Source organism: Dendropsophus ebraccatus, chromosome 10 (assembly GCF_027789765.1).
Source record: "Dendropsophus ebraccatus isolate aDenEbr1 chromosome 10, aDenEbr1.pat, whole genome shotgun sequence".
Lineage (NCBI taxonomy): Eukaryota > Metazoa > Chordata > Amphibia > Anura > Hylidae > Dendropsophus > Dendropsophus ebraccatus.
The window spans coordinates 17205067-17232926 of NC_091463.1; the positions used below are offsets into that span (position 1 = coordinate 17205067).

At 46.2% G+C, this 27860-nt stretch overlaps 3 protein-coding genes across 7 annotated transcripts in view; 1 reads left to right on the forward strand and 2 right to left on the reverse strand.

Annotated features, from left to right (window-relative positions):
* Positions 1 to 122: 122 nt before the first annotated feature.
* Positions 123 to 23039, forward strand: PIP5KL1 (phosphatidylinositol-4-phosphate 5-kinase like 1). 4 transcript variants are annotated; one of them, XM_069985848.1, is made up of 11 exons: positions 123 to 244; positions 7036 to 7129; positions 13083 to 13256; positions 16189 to 16242; positions 16730 to 16884; positions 17785 to 17909; positions 18731 to 18765; positions 19121 to 19176; positions 19262 to 19374; positions 21137 to 21299; positions 21690 to 23038. In XM_069985848.1, the coding sequence occupies exons 2-11, from the start codon at positions 7082 to 7084 to the stop codon at positions 22120 to 22122; spliced, it is 1356 nt and encodes a 451-aa protein (XP_069841949.1). In that variant the 5' UTR covers positions 123 to 244; positions 7036 to 7081; the 3' UTR covers positions 22123 to 23038. The 4 variants fall into 4 exon arrangements, with proteins under 4 accessions (XP_069841949.1, XP_069841950.1, XP_069841948.1 ...); XM_069985849.1 differs by lacking the exon at positions 123 to 244 and adding an exon at positions 6848 to 6869; XM_069985847.1 differs by lacking the exons at positions 123 to 244; positions 7036 to 7129 and adding an exon at positions 10514 to 10745 and having other exon boundaries at positions 21690 to 23039.
* Positions 21077 to 27860, reverse strand: part of SYP (synaptophysin) — a 37559-nt gene continuing 30775 nt past the window's right edge. For both annotated transcript variants that reach the window (XM_069985851.1, XM_069985853.1), the window contains exon 7: positions 21077 to 21237. The gene's annotated coding sequence lies outside the window, so the exon portion shown is untranslated. The remainder of the gene's footprint in view (positions 21238 to 27860) is intronic.
* PIGH (phosphatidylinositol glycan anchor biosynthesis class H) lies at positions 24944 to 27833 on the reverse strand. The gene has a single exon (XM_069985977.1). It carries the CDS (start codon positions 27770 to 27772, stop codon positions 27221 to 27223), a length of 552 nt encoding a protein of 183 aa, XP_069842078.1. The 5' UTR covers positions 27773 to 27833; the 3' UTR covers positions 24944 to 27220.

A 27860-nucleotide genomic window follows, 5' to 3' on the forward strand; every position in this document is an offset into this window, starting at 1 on the left:
GGCCGGTCTGTGCTGTGGGCCGCCGCTGAAGCTCCGCCCCCACCACGCCGTCAAGCCCCGCCCCCTCAACAGACCCCTATGCTTTTAACTAAAGCCTATGAGGCTTATAGTTAAAAGCAAACTGCTGCTCTTTCTCCCTCCGGCCACTAGAGGCCGCTCTGTCCCCCCAGCTGTCACTCCTACAGCCTGGATAGAGGAGCCGGAAGACAGAGAAGATGGTGGTCTGCACTCTGCAGGGAGCCAGGTAACATCTGTACAGGGGAGACCTACACAGCATCTCCTGCAGCCCCCCCATACACAGCATCCCCTGCAGCCCCCCCTATCCCCCCATACACAGCATCCCCTGCAGCCCCCCCTATCCCCCCATACACAGCATCCCCTGCAGCCCCCCCTATCCCCCCATACACAGCACCCCCTGCAGCCCCCCCTATCCCCCCATACACAGCATCCCCTGCAGCCCCCCCTATCCCCCCATACACAGCATCCCCTGCAGCCCCCCCTATCCCCCCATACACAGCACCCCCTGCAGCCCCCCCTATCCCCCCATACACAGCATCCCCTGCAGCCCCCCCTATCCCCCCATACACAGCATCCCCTGCAGCCCCTCCATACACAGAATCCCCTGCAGCCCCCCCTATCCCCCCATACACAGCATCCCCTGCAGCCCCCCACACACAGCATCCCCTGCAGCCCCCCCTATCCCCCCCATACACAGCATCCCCTGCAGCCCCCCCACACACAGCATCCCCTGAAACCCCCCCATACACAGTATCCCCTGCAGCCCCCCATACACAGCATCCCCTGCAGCCCCCCCCACACAGCAACCCCTGAAACCCCCCCATACACAGTATCCCCTGCAGCCCCCCATATCCCCCCATACACAGCATCCCCTGCAGCCCCCCCACACACAGCATCCCCTGAAACCCCCCCATACACAGTATCCCCTGCAGCCCCCCATACACAGCATCCCCTGCAGCCCCCACACACACAGCAACCCCTGAAACCCCCCCATACACAGTATCCCCTGCAGCCCCCCATACACAGTATCCCCTGCAGCCCCCCATACACAGTATCCCCTGCAGCCCCCCCACACACAGCATCCCATGAAACCCCCCCATCCCCCCATACACAGCATCCCCTGCAGCCCCCCATACACAGTATCCCCTGCAGCCCCCCATACACAGTATCCCCTGCAGCCCCCCCAACCCCCCACACAGTATCCCCTGCAGCCCCCTCCATCCCCAGTATCCCCTGCAGCCCCCCCATACACAGTATCCCCTGAAATCCCCCCATACACAGCATCCCCTGCAGCCCCCCATCCCCTCACACACAGCCTCCCCCCCATTCCCCCCCACAGACAGCCTCTCCTGCATCCCCCCTATCCCCACACACACAGCATCCCCTGCAGCCCCATCCCCCCCACACACAGTATCCCCTGCAGCCCCCCATCCCCAAACACAGCATCCCCTGCAGCCCCCCATCCCCACACACAGCATCCCCTGCAGCCTCCCCATCCCCCCACACACCGCATCCCCTGCAGCCCCCCATTCCCACACACACAAATAGCAGCCCCCATATCCCCCCCACACACAGAGCATCCCCTGCAGCTCCCCCATTCCCCCCACACACAGCATCCCCTGCAGCCCCCCCATCCCCCCACACACAGCATCCCCTGCTGACCCCCATCCCACAAACACAGCATCCCATGCAGCCCCCCATCCCCCTACAGCATCCCCTGCAGCCTCCCATTCCCACACACACAAATAGCAGCCCCCATATCCCCCCCCCCCACACACACACAGAGCATCCCCTGCAGCTCCCCCATTCCCCCCACAGCATCCCCTGCAGCACCCCCCCCCCATCCCCACTCCACAGTATCCCAGGGCCATCCACTCCCTTCCCCCCACCAACCAAGGGAAGCAGCCACACAGGATCAGAGGAGGACAAAGCGAGGAACCAGGACAGATGAGAACTACAACCCCCACCATGTCCTCCTAACAGTTCATGGTGGGAGTTGTAGTTTTGCAGTCTGTGGACATTCAGGTGCAGGACTACAACCCCCATCAAGCCCTATTGGCAAAGCATAAAGGGAGTTGAAGTTCTGCAACAGATTAGAGGTTGACACAGTATAGGAGGGGGGAGCAGTGGCACAGTAGTACTACATCCCCCAGCATGGTGTATAGCAGTGCTTCTCAATTCCAGTCCTCAGGCCTCACCAACAGGTCATGTTTTGAGGATTTCCCGAACAAAGGACACCTGTGATAATACCTGATGCGCCGAGTATGATTATATCACCTGTGATATACTAAGGAAATCCTCAAAACATGACCTGTTGGTGAGGCCTGAGGACTGGAATTGAGAAGCACTGGTATATAGGGTAGGCTGTACAACTACATCTCCCAGCATGATCCTCTGATGCTTTGGTAGAACTACAGTATGTGTGTATGTTGCTTTGTTTACTATGATTTTTACTAATAGGGGGTGTGCACATGAGGGGAAGGAGAATTGAACTATGGCTGGCCCAGTAGAAATTGCCCATACCCACAGGGGTATTGCTTGGGGGGGAGGCATTGACAGAAAAGGTGATCATGTGGAGGGAAAAGTGAACTATGGTGAAAATACAGAAACCCCAGTTTCTCAGCATCTTGTATTGTAATCAGTATGATGGAGGTCACCCAGCTTTCTCACCATCTTATACTCAGTATGATGGAGGTCACCCAGCTTTCCCAGCATCTAGTACTTAGTATAATGAAGGTCACCCAGCTTTCCCACCACCTTATACTCAGTATGATGTGGTCACCCAGCTTTCTACCCTTCTTATACTAAGTATTATGTGGTCACCCAGCTTTCCCAGCATCTTATACTTAATATGATGTGGTCACCCAGCTTTCCCACCATCTTATACTCAGTATGATGTGGTCACCCAGCTTTCCCAGCATCTTATACTCAGTATGATGTGGTCACCCAGCTTTCCCAGCATCCTATATTCAGTATGATGGAGGTCACCCAGCTTTCCCTGGATCCTATACTCAGTATGATGAAGGTCACTCAGCTTTCTGCCCATCCTATACTCAGTATGATGTGGTCACCCAGATTTCCCAGCTTCTTATACTCAGTATGATGTGGTCACCCAGATTTCCCAGCTTCTTATACTCAGTATGATGTGGTCACCCAGATTTCCCAGCTTCTTATACTCAGTATGATGTGGTCACCCAGATTTCCCTGCATCTTGTACTCAGTATGATGTGGTCACCCAGCTTTCCCACCATCCCACCATGCCTCAGGGAGCTGCACAGTAAATCTATACTGTGCAGCTGAAAACCATATTAGCACAATTGTGCTAATTGGTTCCCTTTAAAGAAGCACTCCGGCCATTACCTATTATTGCGCTTCCCATATCAGTGCACGGATGGTAGATGGCACCCCGGCCTGTACTTCTGCCAGCGGCGATGTTCCGACGGTTCGAATAATGTCTCCAGCCCTTCTGGTCTTTTGTGACTAGGGAATTCCTACTGCTCTGTGTGAAGGGGCCAGAAGTCACTTTCTCAATGTAAGTCTATGGGACTATGGTTCAGTGTCAGTGCTGAGCCGTCCCATATACTTATACAGGAAAGTGACTTCCGACCCCTTCCCAGTGAGTAGTAGGAATTCCCTGGTCACAAATGACTGGAAGGGCCGAATGTGTTATCCGAACTGTCAGAACAATTCCGCTGGAGGAAGTACAGGTCCGAGTGGCATCTACCTTCCTCGCACTGATGTAGGGAGCGTAATAATAGGTAAGGGCCAGAGTGGTACTTGAAGGATGGGCCGCTAGCCGGCTACTCATGGGCCACTGCTGTGTGCTTGCCCCCCAGGCTAAAATTTGCCAGCCAGCCCCTGTTAGGGTCTATTAGAGTGAAACAAAAGGGCCCAGAGCGGGATCGCCCTTGTCATGGTGGATAAACTGCCACATAAGGCGGGGGTTGTCTCTGTCAGAAACCTGCGCTTAGTAAATCCCTCTAATGTTGGTTCACCTGCCCGATCCCTCTCTGCAGGGCCCTATTAAACCAAACCACTATCAGCCATACTTAGCCGATTTGTTCAGTATAATAGCGCCTGGAAGCAAGGGCTGACATATGGCTTTATACGGCCCTAAGGCTGTGTTCACATCTTAAAAATCCTATTAGTATATATAACATGTCCATTATTGCTGTTTTTGTGCAGAAACCATAGGATTAGCCCATTATCTGGGACGTCTTTATATTCCAAGTGAACGTGCCTTACTAATGTGTAGTACAATTGGCGACATGAGGCCCTATGGTTTCTGTGCATGACCCCTGAGGACGGCTTTCATATCTGAAGAGAAGATCATAACATGACTGTTTTTTTTTTTCCCTTCACACGTACAGGATCTGCAGCAGAATCTGCAACTTCAAATCTGCGCCATCAAATCTGCTGCAGATCCTGTACGTTTTAACGCACCCCAAAGCTATGTTCACACAACGTATTTTTTCGTCGATTGCAACAACGGCCGTAGTAAATACGAGAAAATACACTGGCCGGGTGTCTATGGCATCCCGGCCAGAGCGCATACACATCGTATACACTCCAGCTGGGACCCCTAGCGGCGCCGGAAAAGGCTGACATGTCAGTCTTTTGCGACCGCTATTCAGTGCAGCCGCTATTCAGCTTCATTGCGTGCAGTGGAGAGTTCTGATGCGGGCGCGCAAAGATGCGCCCGCATCAGAGCTCTGCGAGCCAAAAGATCATCCGGGATAATCATTTCAGAGATTGGCCGCTCCGTGACCCAGTCACGGAACAGCCGGTCTCATACACCATGTTAACATGGCCTAAAGGTATGTGCATACTATGGAATCCCAACGGAACACCCACCGCGGATTCCGCAGCTCGCACCCACTGGTGGCCGCGGATTTCACTGCTCCCATAGGCCTCATTCTATGGTTTGACAGTTTCCGCCACCCGCCCGAAGAATGAACCCGCTCATCTTTGGGCGGACAGCGCAATCTGTCAAACCATAGAATGAAGTCTGTGGGAGCAGCGGAGATGCGTGAGCGAATGCGAGTAGCGGAATCCGCGGTGGATGTTCCGTTGGGATTTCCCAGTGTGCACGAACCCTTACAGTGAGAGCCACCTCCTTTAAGTATCCTGGCCACTGTTTATAATGAGGGGCCTAATTCCATGTTTTGCTATGAGGCCCATGGTTACTTGTTACACTCATGTTCTCAAGGTGATGTGTTAGGAACTTATATAGATCTATGTTGTCCATAGCCTGACATCTATGGCGTCATATGGGATCACTGTAATACCCGTACCATGGTATATACATACACGTCATTACCTGAGCTCCTGCTCCCCAGGGGTCTCTCTATTACAGGCACAATCACTGCACCTATTTGCTCGCTGATTGCTGTAAATACAGACAGGATTATGGCGTCCCCCGGGGAGTCCTGGGTTTACAGCGTTCACAGGACCTTCCGCATCTTACTATGAGCTGGAGAACAATAGGAGCCATGTAATATTATTTTCCATTCTAGAAGCTACTAATATTTTACATTCACATTACCCTTTATTACGTATCTATCAGCGCCAGCGTATCCTGCTGCCCCCGAGGGCATCAATGTGCAGACCAGTAACATCTCTCTTTAGGGAGCGCAACATTTTACATTACGTACATAACAGAAATAAGACTTAGAGGGATTGTCTGTATGAGACATGTCGTAATGAGTCATATGGATGTCATGGAGGGGATCTCTTTTTTTGAGAGTGGTTCTCTCTCCTAAAGACATTTATTAGTGGCTATTAAAACTGGATTGGCAATGATCAGCTGATCAGTGGTCTTGCATGAAGATGTGGTCTGATTACCCCCATAAATAAGAATAGGGTTCCTATGTCTCCTGATTGAAAGCAATTGCCCTTATCTTTTTCCTATTGATCGCATTTGTTTATTGGTGGTTCCCAAAAATAGTCAGCTGATCAGTAGTCCTGCGTAAAGGGATTTTCCCATGTTTGAGCAGGGGTTCAATCGCTGGGACTCTCCCACACATCACAATAACAGGGGTCCAGTGATATGGCCACACCATTCAACTCAATGGGCCTGAAAAGGATAGCCAAGCACTGTAGTGTACAATATCCTCAGGAACCCTGGCAGATCATGTTACCCCAATGCAGATATTACCCCTGCCCTGAGGGCAGTGCATGGTAGCGGTGTTACCCCCTGAGTCAGCGTTCTGGAACATAGTAAGGGCCCTATTCCACTGGACGATTATTGTTCAGATTATCGTTAAATAGTTCGAATCTAAACGATAATCGTTCGGTTGAAATGCAGTTAACGATTAACGACCGAACGAGAAAACGTGGATCGCTTTATAAGACCTGGACCTATTTTTATTGTTGCTCGTTCGCAAAACGTTCGCAAATCGTTCGCATTGAATAAGACATCGTTCGGTCGTTCGCAATAGATACGAACACAATAGCGAAGAAAAAGCGAAGAAAATTACGATCATAAGTAACGATTATCGTTCCATGAAAATGAGTGAACGTTTTTAGGTCTTTCGCAATAGCGGTAATTTGAGATCGTTAATCGTTAACGATTATGCCAACGATAATCGTCCGGTGGAATAGGGCCCTTAGAGTAGTGTATTCTGGTGATACATTACCATTCCTGTCTGTAGGAGATATTACTGGTGACTTGTGTACATGCTGAGGAGCCGTCACAGCTTGTCAGACACAGGGGAACCACAACAAAGCAAGTCACTTGGCAACCAGACCCAGGCAGGAACCTCCGAGCTGATTTCTGCCTTTCACCTGGGTCTCCCATTACCTGCAGCCCCACCCTCACCTCCTCATACGTCTTCAGGATCTTCTGCAAGGTGCTGGTCACTTCATTGGGTTTGACATTTCACTTTCTTTCTGTCTTGTTCTCCTGAACCATCATCTTCATCTTCATCTCCTCTACCATAGCCTTAAGACTTTCATACTACTCTTTCTTCTTTGGATCTTTAGTCTCCACTGAATCTTTGTTTCTTCCATCTACAGAGTCCTGAAGCTTCCAGAATGATCTCGGTCACCCCCAGCATTACACATGGAGAAAATTAGCAAGACCAGATCCCAGACAGGAAGCCGAGTGTCCGTAAGTAGAGATCCTATGGGTCCATTTATAGTTCTTTTATCTGGCTCATATCCAGGAATTGGAAATATACTTTCTATGGCTATGTTCCCACTACGGTAATGTGCTGTCCTATATTGGGGAAAGGCATTGGTCATTATGAATAGACTGTCGCCTTTCGCCGTTATAGGATGGCACATTACTATAGTGGGAACATAGCCTATTTCTGCATTATGTCTGTATTACATCCACAAATCGTTCAGCTATCTCTTCCGTCTGTCACCCATCCTCCCTATACAGAGGATCATTCGCACGGCCGAGCAATCCTGTGTTCTCTACGGGGAGGGATAACCCGCAGCCAGACAGCTCTCGAGCGGCCGGTACATAAAGTGACTGTACCACCAGGCCCAGGCTGAAGCACTGGAGGCGGCCGACCCACCCTTAGTGGGAAGAAACCCCAGGCCCCTCCATGACGTGACTCCATTAGAATCAACTATAATCAAAAGAAAAAAGCAGCTGGACACTATAGTAGCTAAGTAGCGCACACCACTAGACGTATGAAAAATATCTATATGCAATCTTTATTTATAACATAAATCAAAAACAGAACATCACAACAAACTCAACAGATAAAATCAATTAAAAAAGCATATAGGTATATCAAAGAACTGAGTATATGGTTTTTTAATTGATTTTATCTGTTGAGTTTGTTGTGATGATCTGTTTTTGATTTATGTTATAAATAAAGATTGCATATAGATATTTTTCATACGTCTAGTGGTGTGCTCTACTTTATAGTGTCCAGCTGCTTTTTTCTTTTGATCATAGTTGTCTATAGTGGATACTTAGCTGCACCCCTGTTATCATTATTTTGTTTTGTGAGCTCCCTCAACTGTTTCTGTAATTTTGATCCATTATATTCAATGGATCCCTATCATAGAGGGGCGGGGGTTTCCTCCCACTAAGGGTGGGTCAGCCGCCTCCAGTGCTTCTGCCTGGGCCTGGTGGTACAGTCACTTTAAGGGTTTAGCAACTGGAAGAGGATCGTTGTTAACTTGTTTGTAGCAGGTTTTAACTGGGAACTGGACTAGACCTAAGAAAGGACCTAGCAGACAGGAGAAAGTTTAGACAGTGTTGTACTGGCCTATGGGAGGACCAGCTCTGGAGGACCCAGGACTCTATCTTATCATGGTATAATGGTTGTATTTTTAGCAGTGTTGTAATGCTATAGAGTCACAATATAGTAATATTATCTACTCACAGTACAGTGATATCATCCACCTCTGGAAGGGGAGGTGTTATCTTATTATAGTGTAATGGCATTATTTTTAGCAGTATAGTAAATTACTATACTGCTAAAAATAATACCATTATACTATAATAAGATAACACCTCCCCTTCCAGAAGTGGATGATATCACTGTACTGTGAGTAGATAATATTACTATACTGTTACTCGATGGCATTACTATTAGTATTAATACTATCCACTCACAGTACAGTGATATCATTCACTTCTGGTAGGGGAAGTGTTATCTTGTCATGGTAAAATGGTAGTATTTTAAACAGTATAGTGATGCTATGGAGTCACAGTATAGTAATATTATCCACTCACAGTACAGTGATATCATCCACTTCTGGTAGGGGAAGTGCTATCTTGTCATGGTATAATGGTAGTATTTTAGCAGTATGATGATGCTATGGAGTCACAGTATAGTAATATTATCCGCTCCTCGTGGGGTAGGTGTTTTCCTATTATGGTATAATAGTAGTATTTTAAACAGTATAGTGATGCTATCGAGTCACAGTACAGTGACATTATCCAGTGACCATATAGGCTTGTTATCCACTGGTAAGGAAGCTGTTATTCAATCATGGTATGACGGTAATATTTAGTCATTGTATATTATTTAGGAAGGGCTGTATTTCCTAATACAGCATATGAATCCGCTATCTCTCCAAACACATAGACCCAGTGTAATAGCCAGAAGGCAGTGATGGCTATACGCCTGTGCCATGACGAGTGTCTTATGAGGGATACCGTCATGTTTTGTGTCTTCTGAGACAAAGCTGTTACTAGGCTTCATGTTTTAATTCTTTGTGCTAGTCATTAGTGATCAGTGCAGCAGAACTGACCCGACAACCTTCATAAGGCACAGAGACCTTAGTTTCCTGTATAGCCATGTATCCGGACCACACACACGCTTTCTGCCTCCAGGGGAGGGTTATCTGCCTCCGAATCAGCGTGTTTCCAATTGGAAATCTGTCTCGCATTGGCCTAAGCTGGAAATTCCCGTCACTGTCCGCACAGTGCCAGGGTGTTATCTAAGATTAGAAAGACTTAGCTGTTTTTTTCTAAAAGCAGCGCCATCCCTGTCCTCAGGGTGTGTGTGGTATTACAACCTGGCTCCACTCACTTAAATAAAACTAAGCTGCAATACCACACACAAACTGAGCACAATACCACACACAAACTGAGCACAATACCACACACAAACTGAGCACAATACCACACACAAACTGAGCACAATACCACACACAAACTGAGCACAATACCACACACAAACTGAGCACAATACCACACACAGACTGAGCACAATACCACACACAGACTGAGCACAATACCACACACAAACTGAGCACAATACCACACACAAACTGAGCACAATACCACACACAAACTGAGCACAATACCACACACAAACTGCGCTGTTTCTGGAAGTTTTCTTAACCCCTTTAAATTTGCCTAAAAGACAAAGCTATAGCAATAGGCCTATAGCGAAGCTTTGGCTGTACAGGCATGATGGGAATTGTAGTTTTGCAACAGTTGGAGGGCCGAAGGTTCCCCATGCCTGGCCTATAGAATTGAATGGATCAGTGCCTCAGTGTCTGACAGGACCCCCATTCTCATCATGCTGCAGATAGGTGCCCCTTGTTAAAAAAACTCCTGTTTTATCTCCAGTTTCTTTTTCGCCTCTCTCTCCATTACTACACCTCCCTTCCTTCTATACTTTTCCCCCGAGAGAACAGGCTTTCCCTTTTCTGCCCTGTCAGCTGACGCTGTATAATCAATGTGTGCTGACTTTCCCGGCATGCTATTTGCTTTATTCAGATGGTCAATGGGATTGCTTGTGTACTGCAGTTATTTTAATGGATCAGGCTATTACATGCTATGGGGTGTGGGCAGGGGCGCCATTGATGCCTGCAGAGCTACAGGAGCAGGTGACCCTATGTGTATAGGGGGGTTATTCTCTGTAGCTGAAGGGTGCAGAGCCATAGTACTAGGCACCCTCCTCCTGCTGTATATGGAACAGGCCTGGCCGTGAAGCTGTCCGGTTAGTTTAGGAGAAGAGGGAGGGTGAGTAATAGGACAGGGGTGGACGTATATGAGCAGCTGGGAAGATATGAGGAAGGAAATACTGTCCAGACAGTGATCAGTCGGAGCGGTGGAGGGTAACGGATCCAGTAAGGGAATATGTATGTGTGAGAGGACAAGGAGCAGGTGCAGAGGAGAAGAGGCAGCGAAGGAAACTCACTGTGACTTATAACATGAGGACACGAGGGGGCTCAGAACTGTGACACATCGAAGAATGGAGAGGGAAGGAAGACGTGACTCCGTCCACAGTGCCATGATTCAGAAGGTGAGCAGCGGTTCTCCCCTGTGCCCGCACCCATCATGTGCCCATTATTATCCCCGGGCAGTAATATACCAACATGTACTGGCACTCCTACTGCCGCAGCTGCCATAGGGCCAAGAAGCTGAGGGGTAAGAATGACACATTGGTGACTGCTATGAAGCCACTATCTAGGTATCTGATACTGCCTAACAACACTATGTGGCCTCTGATATATGGCGCTATTATTTATACACATTATTATTATTATTTATACACATTATTATTATTATTATTTATACGCATTATTATTATTATTATTATTATTTATTTATTTATACGCATTATTATTATTATTATTATTATTATTATTATTTATACACATTATTATACTTATCCTGCTGTTTTAGTTTCCTTTCTATAGCTGGAGGGGTTATTAACCTCCTGTTGTTATGGGTTCCTATGGATTGTAGTGACACCCCTGTTATTATGACTCTTACCTCTCTGCATGATAATCCTATCTTGAATCATCATGTCATTTTTGGTGCAAAATGTTGTGCAGAGTAATCTTCTGATACGGAGAAGCAAATCCCCAGCATCATCCTGGCTTTCTGCAGTCACCACTAGAGGCAGCTTACTGCACATTGTGATGTTATTGAATATAGTGTATGGACAGTATACAGTAAGCTCCTCCACTCCCTCTAGTGGTGGCTGAAGGCAGACAGAATGCAATAAATCACTATGCAAAGGATTTGGAGCTCTGTAAAACCAAGACTCACCCAGTATGAAGATTTATTGTGTATCCAGTTCTGTACTGATAGAAAATAATATCATAGATTTAGATATATGGACTTTATGTAGTTGTAAGACTTGTGCTGTATGTCGACAGCCAAACAGCGCCACCTCCTCCTCTGCCAGATGTTTTGTAGCCTCTAGATGTCATTATTCCTTGTCTTCTAATATAACATTAATGGGGAGCCGACCTTGCTCCATGTTCCTTCTATAGCTGAAGGCTATATTCTTTTTTTTTCTTTCTAAAAACAAAGAATAAAATCCATAAGTAGAAGAATCTCACATATTCTCTATAATTTATAGAAGATTATTTTATAACTTGACACAATAAATATATATATATTCTCAAGATTAGGAAAAACACAGCTACTTTCTTGCAAAAACGGCGCCACCCCTGTCCTCAGGTTGTGTGTGGTATTACAATTCAGCTCCATTCACTTCAACGGAACTGAGATGTAGGATCACACCCTAACTGAGGACAGGAGTGGTGCTGTATTATGATGTTCTGCAGCAGCTGAGATGTGTATTATAAGGTTCTGCAGCAGCTGAGGTGTGTATTATGATGTTCTGCAGCAGCTGAGGTGTTTGTTATGAGGTTCTGCAGCAGCTGATGTGTGTCATATGAGGTTCTGCAGCAGCTGAGATGTGTATTATGAGGTTCTGCAGCAGCTGAGTTGTGTATTACGAGGTTTTGCCGAAGCTGAGATGTGTATTATGAGGTTCTGCAGCAGCTGAGGTGTATATTATTATGAGGTTCTGCAGAAGCTGAGATGTGTATTATGAGGTAGTGCAGCAGCTAAGGTGTGTATTATGAGGTTCTGCAGCAGCTGAGGTGTATATTATTATGAGGTTCTGCAGCAGCTGAGATGTGTATTATGAGATTCTGCAGCAGCTGAGATGTGTATTATGAGGTTCTGCAGCAGCTGAGATGTGTATTATGAGGTTCTGCAGAAGCTGAGATGTGTATTATGAGGTTCTGCAGCAGCTGAGGTGTATATTATTATGAGGTTCTGCAGAAGCTGAGATGAGTATTATGAGGTTCTGCAGCAGCTGAGATGTGTATTATGAGGTTCTGCAGAAGCTGAGATGTGTATTATGAGGTTCTGCAGCAGCTGAGATGTGTATTATGAGGTTCTGCAGTATCTGAGATGTGTATTATGAGGTTCTGCAGCAGTTGAGGCGTGTATTATAAGCTTGGTCAAACGAACTATTCTATCTTCCTTATACATTGTACAATACCCCTATGTTGCCCCTTAGGCTGATGTGTAATCCTATATACCCTCAGGGCTGGTTTGCTATGTTGGTGATGGGCATCTGTATAGAGCTGACACCACACAGCTCACATGGGCAGATCACACCCTGTGTGATGCTCTGACAGTGCAGGACTGTGCCTGGGCCCATTGTATGTGCCTCCACAGTCACTGCCCCGGTCATGGAGAGCTCTGTGGTAGTGTAGTATTGCTGTCCTGTCTGTCACTGTTCAGCTCTATTACGTATCGATTCCACTGTATTTTGGAGCTGTAATACTTCTCACTCTCTGTATTGTTAATTCTATACCTTTTCTATTATTAGGGGGAGTCTAGGGGAAGCGCGAGGAGGCGCAGACTCTTCTGGAGGCTCAGACAACGTTGGAAACTACTAGGTCTCTTTGAAATCGATAAGGACCATGAGTTTTACCCATTGACCTGTGACCTGAAGGAAGGACTGAGAGATGCTGTTCAGGACACCATCCACAGCGAGACCTCGGTGAGCCAAATGTCATGTCCACTGTCAGTAGTTTCATACTGCCAAGTATATGTACGTGATATGACACGTACATATACTATACTATAAGCTATAATTTTTATGATTATATCATTTATATGTTTACAATCAAGAAAGGTTAACTAGTCATTGGGGTGGCCCGTGGTGCTGCTCCCGCTTTGACGGCAGTGGCGTAGCTACCATAGAGGCAGGGTAGGCAGTTGCTATGGGGCCTGTGCAGGAGGAGGGCCTGGGGGAGAAGGTAAGAGTGCGTGTCCTTCGGCTTAACCCCTTATGTACTGCAGTGTGTAAGTGACATAAAGTTTACTTACATGCTGCAACACAAAAAAGGGTTAAAAAGAAGAAGACAGAGATCTCTGCTTCACCGCACTGATAACCCCTGACCTGCTGGCAACCAAGTAAGAAAGGAAAATATGCAGAGCTCCATGCAGAAGTCAGGGGTTATCAGTGCTATCTCTCTGTATAAGGAGAACCTATCCATTAAGCATGGGTGAAGCAGCCTCAGGCCACCACCTCAACAGCTAACCAGTCCACTGGTGGGCACAGTCCTTATGCCTTGTGGGAGTAGGGACCATTATATAACAGATCATAAAACCATATTGGGGCCAAAGAGCTACTGTGGTGCCAAGGATATAAGTGTTGTGACGCCAGTGCTAGTCCAGCAGATAGGTATGGTGGTGGCACCTGCTTTTAGTGGTGCTGGCTGTACTCCCCAAAATGGTTGGTGACCTGCTGGGTTGTGATGGGTCCCTTCGGCTCTTGTCACGGTAGTCCTTAGTGGCAATTGACCCACCCGGACTATCAGTACCGCCACCCACAGAAAGGGGAAAAATAACCCAAGGTATGTAACTGGTGTGTATAGGTGCTGGTGCGGAGGAAAGGATAACTGAGTCCCAGTGATGAAAAAATAAAACAATTTTACTGTGCAGTCTCTTAATAATACAGAACACTTTTGCAGAAATAGATAAATCTTTGTACAGGCTTTGGTGCTTTAAGTCAGTTGTGCTGAGGAATTGCTTAAAAACGTAGAGTAGTGTAGAGATAGTTGTAGCGGTGCTTGAAGGGTTGTAAGTACAGTGGTATAGTGTAGAGGAGAGGAGTTTGTCCAGAGAGTCCCAACCCAATGTGGTACTGTGCTCTTCTGGAACTTGAGATACTTGAGAGTGAGATATACTTGTACCCATGTATAGACGATAGTCTCACCACCTTCTGCTCTACAGTGTCGAGTTACCCGTCCTAATAGGGTGATACAAGCCCCAGGCTTGGTTACCTGGGTGAAGCTAAGTGTCCGAGTCTTCACGGTTTACTTGCACTGCGAGATAGGATACGTAGACCCTCTGGTTGCTTTGTCCTATCCAGGCTAGTTCCTCTTGTGTATCAGGATACTGCCCTGCTCTTTGTAGAGTGGTTCTCGGCGTAAGCTAGGATGATCCCCGACTTTCTCCCTCTTGTAGTCTAGCACTGCATAGCAGATATCAGATAAGTACTGAAAGAACTAATTGTCTCTAGTTGCATCTGCACACACATGTGTCTCTCATCAACTTACTAACACACTGTACTGAACTGTCACGGACAAGGGTCCTGGCAGAGCCAGGCCCTGGCTTGGCTACAGCAGGGTTGTCTGCTCTGTGTGTCCTTCTCCCATGAGAATCTGAGTAGAACTGACTAAAACCTGAAGCTACAGCTCCTCCCCCCAAAGTAACCTCCTACAGGGGATGTGTTATCTACCATGTGAGTGGTGGAAAGGAATGTGTGCAAGAAAAAGAAGAAGAGTGATAGGCTAGAAGGAAAGAATATCTCCTATAGGCTGGCAAAAGCACCTAGTACACATAAAACAGTAACCCTTTGTTAAAGGGAATCTGTCAGCACATTTTTGGCTTCTGAGGTGCCGACATTGTGAGGAAGGTGTGTGTGTTAGTGTGTGTGTTACCTTTATTTTTCTGGTTGCTGCTGTACATTTTCCACAATCTTGGAACTTGCAGCACAAGTGCCAAAGAGGAGTCATGGTGCCGCGTTCGTGCCACACTTCGTCCCGCCTCCCAACTACCTCCTCCTCCCAGCTTCACCTGAATATTCATTGCGGGCTGGCTGCGGCCTTTCTGGCGACGTCATCTGTCGCTGTGCATGCGCCGTTTACAGCAAAGGCTCCCGACGAGCCTATGCCCTCAGTTGATGCGCACATTGCGCCTGCGCCGCTCCGATGTTCTACGGCGCATTGTTTGTCAGGAGCGCCCGCGCCGCACAAAGCCAGGAAGTATGCGCGAACTGACAAGGGTGCGTGCGGCCTTTGCTGTCAGATGATGTCGCCAGGAAGGCCGCAGCTAGCCCGCAATGAATATTCAGATGAAGTTAGGAGGAGGAGGAGGTAGTTGGGAGGCGGGACGAAGTGCGGCGCAAACGTGGCACCATGACTTCTCTTTGGCACTTGTGCTGCAGGTTACAGAACAGATTGTGGAAAAAGTACAGCAGCTACCAGAAAAATAAAGGTAACACACACACTAACACACACACCTTCCTTACAATGTCAGCACCCCAGAAGCCGAAAAAGTGCTGACAGATTCCCTTTAACTTCAGCTGTGCAATACATAAGAGCATACATATAAAATACTGACATCTAGTGGTAAAAATCTAGAAGACCTTCATTACCACCTAACCTTGAGTAAAGAGCTTTTGCGACAGGTGCACGTGTAAAAGAACACCCGTGGTGGGACACCACACTACTCTACGACTATGTAATCCATTTGCAGTAAAATTCATTTAATCCATCATTTGTTAATTAAAAAAACAAAATCCAGCATTTGTTTCCATCACTGAACTTTAATATAAGGATATTTCCCTGTTATTGGTAACTTGTGAAATCTTATATGACGGAGAGACTTGTCTTCATTTATTTACTAAGAATTTTCGTTCCCAGCAGCCGATTCTTACAGATGAAGATTATGGCGCTAAACTCACACAGGGCCATGAGGTAGGTCTCATACTTCTGATTTAGCTAGTTCATAAAAGGGATGTCTGGTTTAGAAAATCTATTTTCAGATATTAGGCTTATAAGCTATAAGCCATACACATTAGACGTGTGTTGAACAAACCCGACAATTTTGGTAAAACTGGACGCCCATCTGATATGTGTGGGGCCAACTTTCCCCCAATGGTAGATATCAGGGGAGGAAAGGATCAGGATGGTGGATTTCGATTGCCTGATCCTTACATTGTCGCATTCCCTGAATGTAATGGGAACTGTGTAATTCCTAATCTCCCCTGAGGTGGTGCCGCAGGAGAAGTGGACTCTTGCCTTTCGGTTCTTTAGCAGTTTACGTCTCCATGTTGGGGCTTTTAGCAGCAGGACATCATGTGATCGGCTTATTGATGGGGGAACTAACAAAAAGTTTTCGGAGAGATCCACCTCTTTATTCTATAATGTGATGGATATTTCCATGGTGTTTTATCTCTCACAGGGCTACGTCTTGAGAACATATGCAGGGCCGGTGTTTAAGTATTATCGCCAGTCTCTGGGTATATCTGAGGAAAGTTACCAGATGTCTCTCTCTTCCTGTGGCTTTTACCTCCAATTTATTAGCAACTCTAAGAGCAAGGCAGACTTCTTCCTGACGTGAGTATAAGGGCCAAAGGGTTCCTCACCCTTCGAAAAACTAATTTTAGAAATCTGTTCTTTAAGGGGTAATCCAGCCCCCAAAAGGTATCCCCTATCTACAGGATAAGTGATTGATCATGGGGGTTCTGATCCCTGCGATCTCTAGAATCCGGCCTGACTGAATTTTTATGCAGAGGGGAGGGTTGGGGCCTTTTTCTGGAGATCACATACATCTGAATTCTGTTGAACGAAGGTAAGTTTTAAGGGTTCGGAATACCCCTCCTGTCAGTCAGACCCCCAGTGATCAGATATATGTGCTATAATAATATATGCAGGGGCATAGCTAGGATTCATGGGGCCCTATAGCAAGAAACTGTACGGGGCCCTATATAAATCCTGTACCTCCGCCCCACCAATCAATCCCCCACCCCCAACTGGCTTTGTAGATACCAAATGACTCGGGAGCCAGCACAAACCCCCATTGTTCCATTCTCCCAGACACTTGGCGTCCGAGTGATGTGACTAGCGTTCCGGGGAGCTGGGAGGACGATGCCAGCCGGAGCATGTTAGTATGTGCATCATAGGGGGGCCCTCTTGTGGCTGGAGGTGTAATGCTGCCTACGGCCACAAGGGTGTGTGCTTTGAGCTGTAGTCACCACGGATTCAGGCCACAATCCCCTCCCGCACGGGCCCCGTGGTAGTTGCGTGGTCTGCCTCCATGGTAGCTACGACACTGGAGGTCAGGTTCCGGTTCTATTGGGCTGGTTGGGGTTAGTTTAGCATTAGGTTATATATTAATGCCCTGCAACCCGAGACCCTCCACGTGTTACAAAACTACAAGTTCCAGCATGCAAATACTGTCAGTGTATACTGACTACACAATTGTCATATGTGGCATTGCATTTGTTTATTCTGCAGAAATGACAAGCGTTTTTTCCTGAAGACTCAGAGTAAGAGGGAGGTTCACTTCCTTCTACAAATCCTGCCCAAGTACATCCAGCACTTCCAGTCCTATCCGCACTCCCTGCTAGTAAAGATATTGGGTGAGTACTAGATTATTTAGTAATGAGCAGGTTAGGCTCCCACTGGGTCCTATTGATCTCAATATCCACCCAGCTTTATGAATGGTACATAGTAGGTGGGGACCTAATACAGATTTTTTATTGGGGTCAATGAGCTTCAGTACATTTCTATGGTTGTTATATTACTGCTTTCAGATGAAGTAGACGTTTATCCTGTAATGTTGCTCCTTGCCTAATACATCTTTAATACACCTTTAGTTTTGATGTCCTCTATTTTGTATACCAGATGAACCACATGGTTTTGCACAGAATAGTCTCCAGGATTTATGACAGATTAGCTCCCTCTGCTGTTTAAAATGTATAACAAGGTTTTGCTTAATGTGGATTACCTGGTAACAATGTTGTCCATCATGGGATGGGGTTTATTGGGGACTAGGAATAGTCAGTTCGTTGGAAGAAGGAAGTATCAGTAGATATAAGGGCTGAATGACTTTCACAAGGACCAAAGTGGGACAGCTTGAAGACCGGGTCAGAGCATAAGTTCATTGCTGTGTGCGGGGGAGTAAAGGCTAGCCCATTTCGTCTCATTTCACAGAGAGCTGCTGTGCAGAAAATTGCTGAAAAAGTGAATGTTGTCTAGTGATAGAAAGATGTGAAATCACTCAGCTTGCCCCATATGCGTACCACCTACCTAACCATTGTACAGACCTTGTCTCCCCCCCTTCATGGCAGTGTCACTGATCAGGAGAAGGCAATCTCAGGTGTGCAGTCGTGGAGATGAGAGGAGAAATTGTACATTTAGCATACACCATTTTACCATTATACCTTTCTGTTATTCGTAGGAGCGTACAGCATCACCAGAGCCCAGGAGAAGAAGGTGAGAAAAGTTCTGTCCACTTGGTTTCTGGACTCCTCCTATGAAGATGTCTGATAGCCGTCAGTGGATAGAAACACTGGAAACCAACAGTGTTAATTTTATGAACATGACCAAAGTGGGTTTTATTATAGTCAGAAGCCACAATACTGTGACTGATCTGTCATTGGCAATACCTGATGAAATCCATTGACTTATCATGGTGTCCGGTTCCACCACTGTATCTATTTTTTTTTGGCAGGCAGAGTGATGCCACACGCTAAAATTTCCATAAGAGGCTCCCCCCCTTCCCTCGACTAATACTTAATACAAATTGAACCATTAACCATTAATTCATGTTTATTTTCTTCCATTCTAGAAATACTTCATCATCATGCAGAGCGTCTTCTTCCCGGATGAGAGGATCACTGGCCGGTGAGGACGGTTTTGTAGACCTTCAGCTTTCGCCCTCTGGTGATGACCCTGTATGGGGTTAATACATGTTTTTCTCTTGTTTCAGCTATGATATTAAAGGCTGTCATGTGAGCCGCTGGACAGAGCCAGAGCCCGAGGGGAGCAGAGTCCTGAAGGTCTTCAAGGATCTCAACTTCGAAGGAAATGTTATTTGCTTGGGTACGTGGACAAACCCTTAAATTACTTGCCTCTTACCTAATAAATGTACTTGTTTCCTGGTCCCCAACAATCACAATGTGAGAACCTGAGAACAAGTGCAACATTTCCCTGCAGCGCCTCCACAGGAAAAATAAAGAATTACACAGTTCCAATCCACTGCCAGTGGAATGCACAGATATGTTAGGTCCCATTCACATTACATTTCAGGGCTTCTGACTGGCTGTACATCAGCAAAATGTCAAAAAGGGATGGTGACACGCAGGCAGATGTGTTACTGATGGCCCATGGACTTCACTGGGCTAAGAGTAGTGAAAACATGGTCAACTATGCATAATACAAGCCAAAATACACACAAAAAATGTGAAACTGGCAGAAAGAAAACATACAACTAGGCCGCCAAGTGTGCTACCCGTACAGTTTTACAATTAGTGTAACAAATAGCTAAGCACTAATATGTCACCAAGACCCCTAAACTATCAAATCCCAGACCAGACCCCTAGATGATGCCTACCCCAACCCCTAAATTATTAGCCCCCAGACCAGACCCCTATATGATGCATACCCCAACCCCTAAATTATTAGACCCCAGACCAGATCCCTAGAACAGACAAGATGCATAGATTCTCAAACCCCAAATCCTAAATTATCATAGACCACAAACGAGACCCCTAAATTCTCACCTGTATTTTATCATACCCCAATTCCTAAATTACCAGACCCCTAGATTATCATACCCTAACCCCTAAATTATCATAGACCCCAAAAGCAGACCCCTTAATTGTCAACCCCCAGACCAGACCCCTAGATTATCATACTCCTACCTGTACATTATCATATCCCAATTCCTAAATTACCAGACCCCTAGATAATCATACCTCAACCCGTAAATCACCAGCCCCCAAACCAGTCCCCTAAATGATCATACTTAAAAAAATTTTAATTATCAGCCCCCAGCCAGACCCCTAGATTATCATGCTTCTACCCATAATTTGCCCTCCCCCAGACTAAACCTCTAAATTATAATTGCACCCCTTTTGGAAGCACCATTGGAGTACATGTCACTATATATACTGATGTGGTCACAGGGAATATTCTCTTCTATGAGAGTGCATTGGGCCTGTAATATACAACATTTAGGGGTCTTCAATATGGACAACAGAAAATTTTAGAAAATTATAGAATAAAACAAATTTAAGGATCATCTGAAGCGACTTGATATTTCTGAGCAGGTTGTTCTCATCAACAAACTAAGGGACATTTTACTGTGCCCAATCTCCATGGGAGAGTTAGTAAAACTGGTGCAAAGGAAATATGGCAGACCCATCTCTCATGTTCTCCGATACAGACCCACCTCTCATGTCCTCCGATACAGACCCACCTCTCATGTCCTCCGATACAGACCCACCTCTCATGTCCTCCGATACAGACCCACCTCTCATGTCCTCTCATACAGACCCACCTCTCATGTCCTCTCATACAGACCCACCTCTCATGTCCTCTCATACAGACCCACCTCTCATGTCCTCCGATACAGACCCACCTCTCATGTCCTCCGATACAGACCCACCTCTCATGTCCTCCGATACAGACCCACCTCTCATGTCCTCCGATACAGACCCACCTCTCATGTCCTCCGATACAGACCCACCTCTCATGTCCTCCGATACAGACCCACCTCTCATGTCCTCCGATACAGACCCACCTCTCATGTCCTGTGTTTTTATTGGGCTCCACACTATAAATCTCTCCCCTTCTCCTTCAGACCAACAGCGTTCCTGGCTTCTTCGTCAGACTGAGCTGGACACTCGTTTCCTACAGGACCTTAATGTTCTGGATTATAGTCTTCTTGTTGGATTCCAGACCCTACATCAAGATGAGAAAAACCAGAGTTGGTCTTTGGCCAACCTTATTGTCCGCACTAAACGGTGAGGCGACATCACACATATGGCTCTATTCACATTTATGCTAAATTCATTGCATGATCGGCACCTGACAGACTCAAAAGACTCATAATGGTGTCTTCCAGCTTCTGCGGAAATGTCAGTTATGACATTGATGGTTTGTGAGGGTTCTCCTGAGACTTGTAGTTTGGTTGAGGGTCTGCAGCAATGAAACTACAGGGTGCAGGCAACTGTGGTGTAGCCCCCCAGCTACCCTGCTGACTAGGCCCGGCCTGAAGCCTAACAGGTCAATTATACTCCTGATGAGGAATGTAGAAGTCCTTAGGACCGCACTTAACTGTGACCTCTGATGGGCTTTGGTTTTCACTCTCTGCACTGTACTGACTGGTAAACTGGTTCTTTTGTGCCTTCCAGGTCTGTAAATGGGACTGGTAGTCCTACTACATCCCAATGCGCCTCTATTCCCGGCACTGTGGAGGAGGAAAGTGCATCCACTGATAGAGATGAAGAAGGCACAGAGTTTAGTGGCACCCCAGATGTGACTTCATCTAGGCGCCCGCCCATGAGAAAAATTGGACAGCAGGTCAGCACCGTGTCCGATATTTCCGAAGTTATGGCTCAGAATCGCCGCCTTCTTCCAAACTACAAGAACCCTCTTCACGTGATGGACGGGCCGGACCTGAGATACTTCATTGGGATCATTGACATATTCACGGTGTATGGGCTGAAGAAAAAACTAGAGCACTTGTGGAAGAGCATGCGTTACCATGGGCAGGAGTTTTCCACGGTCAGCCCCTCCCGCTACGCACAGAGGTTGTGCCATTGGGTGGAGACGCACACCGTATAGCCTGCCCCCTGACTCTATTCTCCGCCTTCAAGACGCTGCTTCATTGAGAATGCCTTAATGTTTAGGTGAAGACGTTAGTAATGAAAGTTGATGAGCTTGAATCTTTTAACGATGAAACAAGTGCATGGTAATATCAAATACAAGAGCTTCTGACAAGTTACATTTTTAAAAGCCGCCACCAGGGGGCCAGCTGTCTTCTTATTGTACTGTATAGACTGCACTTTACAGCCTGCTGTAAAACAGTTAGTTTACAAGAGTCGTAATTTATTGAATATACTTTACATAACTCAGGCACGAGGCACAAGGGAAGCAGCCACTAGTTTATATTTGCCTCCCTTCCGGGGATGGTCTGAATTCCCTTAATCCACAAAATGACTAGCATTAGTAATCTAGTTGCCAGTCTGACCTAGGCGTGCAGTAGACGTTGTATTCCCAAACATGGTGCATAGCCATTGGGGAATATGGTGCCTTTTACCAAAGAAATACCAGGGTGGCCTTAATAATTCTGGGATTTAGTACAAATTCCATTCTATTCACAATTATACCAGAACAAGAGGGTAACATGGCGAGGACAGGTATACTTAGGGTTCATTGTAGGGCCCCCCCCCCCAGCAAGCGTAACATATTCTCTGCTTAAATACTGTCCATGTACTATTACCATTACTTGCCAATAGTCCCAATTCTGGCAGCACAACCTCAAGAAATGGTTTATACAAACCACATCCAAAAGGGGTCTTTCCATTTGCAATTGTTTGCAGAAAAAACTAAAAAACTGAATAAAACTTTTTGGAAAACAAAAGGGGTCTTTCCTGGGGCAGGACTGTAAAGGGATTATCCAGGCTAAGAAAAACATGGGCGTTTCCAGAAACAGCACCACTCCTGTCCTCAGTTTGGCTGTGGTATTGCAGCTCAGTTCCAGTGAAGTAAATGGAGCAGAATTGTAATACCACACACAACCTGAGCACAAGAGTGGCGCTGTTTTTGGAAGAAAAAATAAATAAATAGGATAGCTGCAATGTTTTCTAATCCTAGATAATTAAAATTTTTGTAAATATAAGCCCCAAAACATAAAATAATATAGACCTGTTTGGCATCGTCATGACCATAACAACCTGTGCAATAAATCTATAGCATCATATAGGATGATCGGTGTTTGCCATCAAATAAAAAAAAAAAAAAAAAACTCACTTTTTTTATTCTCCAATTTTGATGGTAAAAACATAACATACATGGAAAAATAAGCGAAACTCCGACTCTGCAGAAAAGAGCCTCACCAACAAGTACAGATCATAAACCTCATACAGCTACATGAAGAAAAAAGTTATGACTGCCAGAACCGAATGAGAAAAAAAAATTCTAAAGGTCAAAAATGGCCCCACACTGCCAGGGGTTCATGGATGTCGCCACATTTTCCCAGCAACCATAGAAGACTACAGCCGCTGTCGATGGTGACCAATAAACGTGGATTGGCTGCCTCTTCTTTGTTATATTCTATTGTAAGTCTAATCCGCAGCTCACATGTATCTATGGCTTGGTTTATGTTTAAAGTGTCCCTGTCATTTAGAAAAACTTTTGGGGTCTAAATGTTTAGATCACTAGTAGAGATGAGTGAACCTGGAGCATGCTCGAGTCGATCCGAACCCGAACTTTCGGCATTTGATTAGCGGTGGCTGCTGAAGTTGGATTAAGCCCTAAGGCTATGTGGAAAACATGGATATAGTCATTGGCTGTATCCATGTTTTCCAGACAACCTTAGAGCTTTATCCAAGTTCAGCAGCCCCAGCTAATCAAATACCGAACGATCGGGTTCAGATCAACTCTAACCCGAACCCGGTTCGCTCATCTCTAATCACTAAATATTGCTGGGAGAAGCACCTAGTAGGGCGATTCACTTCCTGGCTGTGAACTTCCTTAGAGACCTGCGATGCATGAAATCAGCCCCGCCAGGAGAGGTCAGTAATGGTGTGTTTACATAGACAGATTTATCTGAAAGATCATTGAAGCCAAAGCCAGGAACAGACTATAAACAGGGAACAGGTCATAAAGGAAAGATTGAGATTTCTCCTCTTCTCTTATCTATTCCTGGCTTTGGCTTCCAAAATCTGTCAGATAAATCTCTCGGTGAAAACCCACCATTAGTGGAGGGGTTTCACTTTCCACCTCTCTGGGCGCTATATGAAAATAATAGGCAAAGTAACTATTCTTGTGCCCCGTAGCTCCGGTCCTGGGTTCCGCTGGCAGCCGCCGGATGTATTTTCTACTGGAAACTGGGTACCTCACTTCCCTGGCTCTTCCAGCTGCAATGTCACTTACCTGGGTAATCAATTGCCCGCACAGCCAATCAGTGACTGGCAATTGCTCACCTGGGCCGTGACGTTGCAGCTGGAAAAGCCGGGTATGTGAGGTACCCAGTCTGCAGCAGAAAGTAACATCTGGTAGCGGGACCCAGGACCGGCACCACAGAGGCACAGGGACAAGTGAATCTACTTTGTTTATTATTTCTCTCCCCCCCCACCTGATGTTTTTAACTTACATGGGACTTCTACTGTTAAAGGGAAACTCTAACGGAGTCGCCATCCTCCCCCCGTGCGGCTCTGTTATTACAGCTCGGTGCCTATTCATACAGTTCCCCCGCTTCCATCAAACAGAGATGCTACTGTGCATTGGGGGGGGGGGGGAGGGAACTCTGTTACAGGCATACCACGACCGTGTTCCATGCAGCCATGTGAATGCGGTTAAAAAAAAAACAAAAAAAAAACTTGCCTTCATCCTCCTTTGCCTTATGTAACATAAGAGCAATTTAGAGACTTCTAATTAGTTTAATAATATAAAAGATAGTTTAATGTTATAAAATACAGAAGTATTATAGAGGTGACACTCCATAATTGCCCAACCAGGGAATTTATATGTAGATGCTGTTATTGCAAAAAATAAATAAATTATATATATATACACACACACACACTATATTATATATATATATATATGTTGTCCCCCAGCTTTCCTGCATTCCTGAATGGCGACTCTGCTATCCGACTATACACCATCTCTTCCCCAAATTATTGCAAAGTTATTGTTTTTTTCCCAAAATAATTTATTGAATGTAAAACAGCAAATAAATCTGCCAGCAAGGATCCGGCACAGGGAGCGAAACACCAATAGGGAGAACAAGTACAAAAATCTAATTCACAGTATTAGAGCTTTTTCACAGATGCATACAGTATCATTGGCCTAAAGCAGGGGTGGGGAACCTTCAGCTGCTGCAAAACTACAATTCCCATCATGCCTGGACAGCAAAGCTTTTCCAACAGCTGGAGGGCAGCAGGTTCCCCATTTCTGGCCTAAGGAAAGTCGATGGCCAACTTCCCTGCATAGTTTAGAGGACGTGTCATTCTAGTCAACACAAACCCTACTGGAGTTGTTACTATGAAAAGTGTAATTGACTGCAAAGTTTACAGATCCTTATACATAAGACTACAGGGATGTTACACTGCTGCTTCAGTATTTTACATATCCTCTTAAAGGGATAATGCAAACTTAACGCCACCCCTGTCCTCAGGTTGTGTGTGGTATTACACTTGAGCTCCATTCACTTGAATAAAACTGAGCTGCAATACCACACCCACACTGAGGACAGGGGTGGAACTAATTCTGGAAGAAAGCGGCCATGTTTTTTTTTAAGCCTGGACAACACCATTAATTTTCAGAATGCCAACAGTTGTAAAAAAAAAAAAAATAAATTACAGATTGTCCATTTACATATATAATCATTTCACAAAACTTTTCTTTTGGCAAAAGGGACATTTTAAGAGGGAACTTGGCATTACTTTCATGTTGCCCAAACAATCAGGGTCTTCAGGGGGGTCCCTGGCAGCGTCACCCTGCCCCACCAGCCATAATTAATGGCCGTCTCCCAATACCCAAACAGGAAGAGATCTATCAGTCAAGGCCGGCAAGGGGGGAAGCAGCTTCCAGGGAGCACCCCCATGACCCATTGTTCGGGCAGCATGAAAGTCATAAAAACTTTCCTCTAAGGTATTGGAATTATTTTCAGTTTATGTATATCCCACCAATGGATCCCATTCTGATCGATAGCGATCACAAGACACACGGAGGCAGATTTAATAAAACTAATTCATAGACAGCGTAAACCTAGGGCGATAATCTGCCCAATCTAACCGATCAGCGGCTCAGGCCCATCTGTAGACTGCCTGGTGTATGTTTAGACCAACTATTATTGGGGTAATCCAGGATTAGGAAAAACACAGTTACTTCCTTGCAGAAACAGCGCCACCCCTGTCCTCCAGTCGTGTGCAGTATTACAATTTAGCTTCATTCACTTCAATGCAACAGAGCTGCAAACTGCACCCAACTAAAGAGAAGGGTGGTGCTGTTTCTGGAAGAGAGCAGCCCTGTTTTTCTGATCCAATTTTTTTTTACAATTGTTAAGCATGGCGGCCCATACTAAGCCAAACCCCTTTACACCCTTTGCAGCTAAAGCACAAAATAAAGGTGGTGCACAGATTTTAATAGTAAATCTGCCTGCATCACTGTATCAGCGCTACCAAGGCGAACAGTCCTGGTAAAGGGAAATCATCGTGAAAGTTGATCAGAATTTTACATGGTTGTGGATCTCCAGAACATCAGGTGTGCACGTTATTTTGTAGTTATAGACTGATCCTTGAATGAGGGGTCATTACAAGACTAAAGGGTATCCTCTATCCACAAGATAGGGCATAACTAGCTGATCAGTGGGGGTCTGACCACTGGGACCTCCACCAATCAACATACGGAGGTCAGATGTTTTCAAGGTGACGTGAGTGGCAGTGGACGTGCTCGGTCACCACTCCTTTGACGGGACATCTAAAAATGGCAACGCGATGAACTCCCATCGAAAGTATGTGGAGCAATGGGTCCACCACTCAATTGGCAGACAGTTGTCCTTTGTCCATGATTGGTGGGGACACAAAGTCAAAGGAATTATTACGAGAGTCACCCAGCTTTCCTAGATAGAGATATAACTAAGAAACAGGATAATCGGTGGAGGAGAGGAACGTCTGCAGACGAGTCCTCCTTTCTTCTTCGGTTGGTATCAGCTTTAGGGTTTACGAGAGGACAAGATGTCCTGACAGCTGCGGTAAATCTCCACCAGGCAGTCCAGCCGGGGCTGAGAGCTCTGGAAGATGGGGATGACCTGGGACACTGTGGCTTGAGGGTCGCTGGGATCCTTGAGGAGGAGACACAAGTAGTAGTTCACCCTGTGCATTGATATGCCCTCGTTGATGACAACGTCTTGGACCCTGCACATCTCTATGAAGACCGTGTTCTCTCGGCCAGAGGCGTACATCGAGGTCCTCTGGATCCCCAGGGAGCCCAGGATCAGTAGGGACTCATGATCCACCTTAACCAGGTGCAAGTAAAGGAGAAGGCCTACGATGGAGAACAAGATGGCCGCAGTCAGGACAGCAGCGTGCTCCGTGTAGAGGAATATGACATAGGCGACTACCCACACGACGCACGTCCAGGTGGTGAGCGAGCGTACGGACAGCTTGGCGCTGGTGATGGTAAAGTCCTGGCAGGTGTCGCTGTATGAGTGCTGCTGCAGGGTAATCGTATTCCCATAGATATCCAAGAACTCCTTCCCTTCCATCGTAGAAGGGAAGATCCTGGCGTCCTAAAGGACCTTCAACGAAGTCGTCAGCATGTGACCAGTCACGTGACTAGAAAAGGGGAAGAAC

Excerpts from the sequence above, each read along its gene's own strand:
- PIP5KL1 (XM_069985847.1), top strand. The coding sequence starts at position 10,695 with ATGGAGAGGGAAGGAAGACGTGACTCCGTCCACAGTGCCATGATTCAG. Across the intron at positions 10,746-13,082 it reads ACAGTGCCATGATTCAGAAG|GGGGAGTCTAGGGGAAGCGC; the intron begins GTGAGCAGCGGT and ends TTCTATTATTAG. Across the intron at positions 19,375-21,136 it reads AGGAAATGTTATTTGCTTGG|ACCAACAGCGTTCCTGGCTT; the intron begins GTACGTGGACAA and ends CTTCTCCTTCAG.
- PIGH (XM_069985977.1), bottom strand. The coding sequence starts at position 27,772 with ATGGAAGGGAAGGAGTTCTTGGATATCTATGGGAATACGATTACCCTG.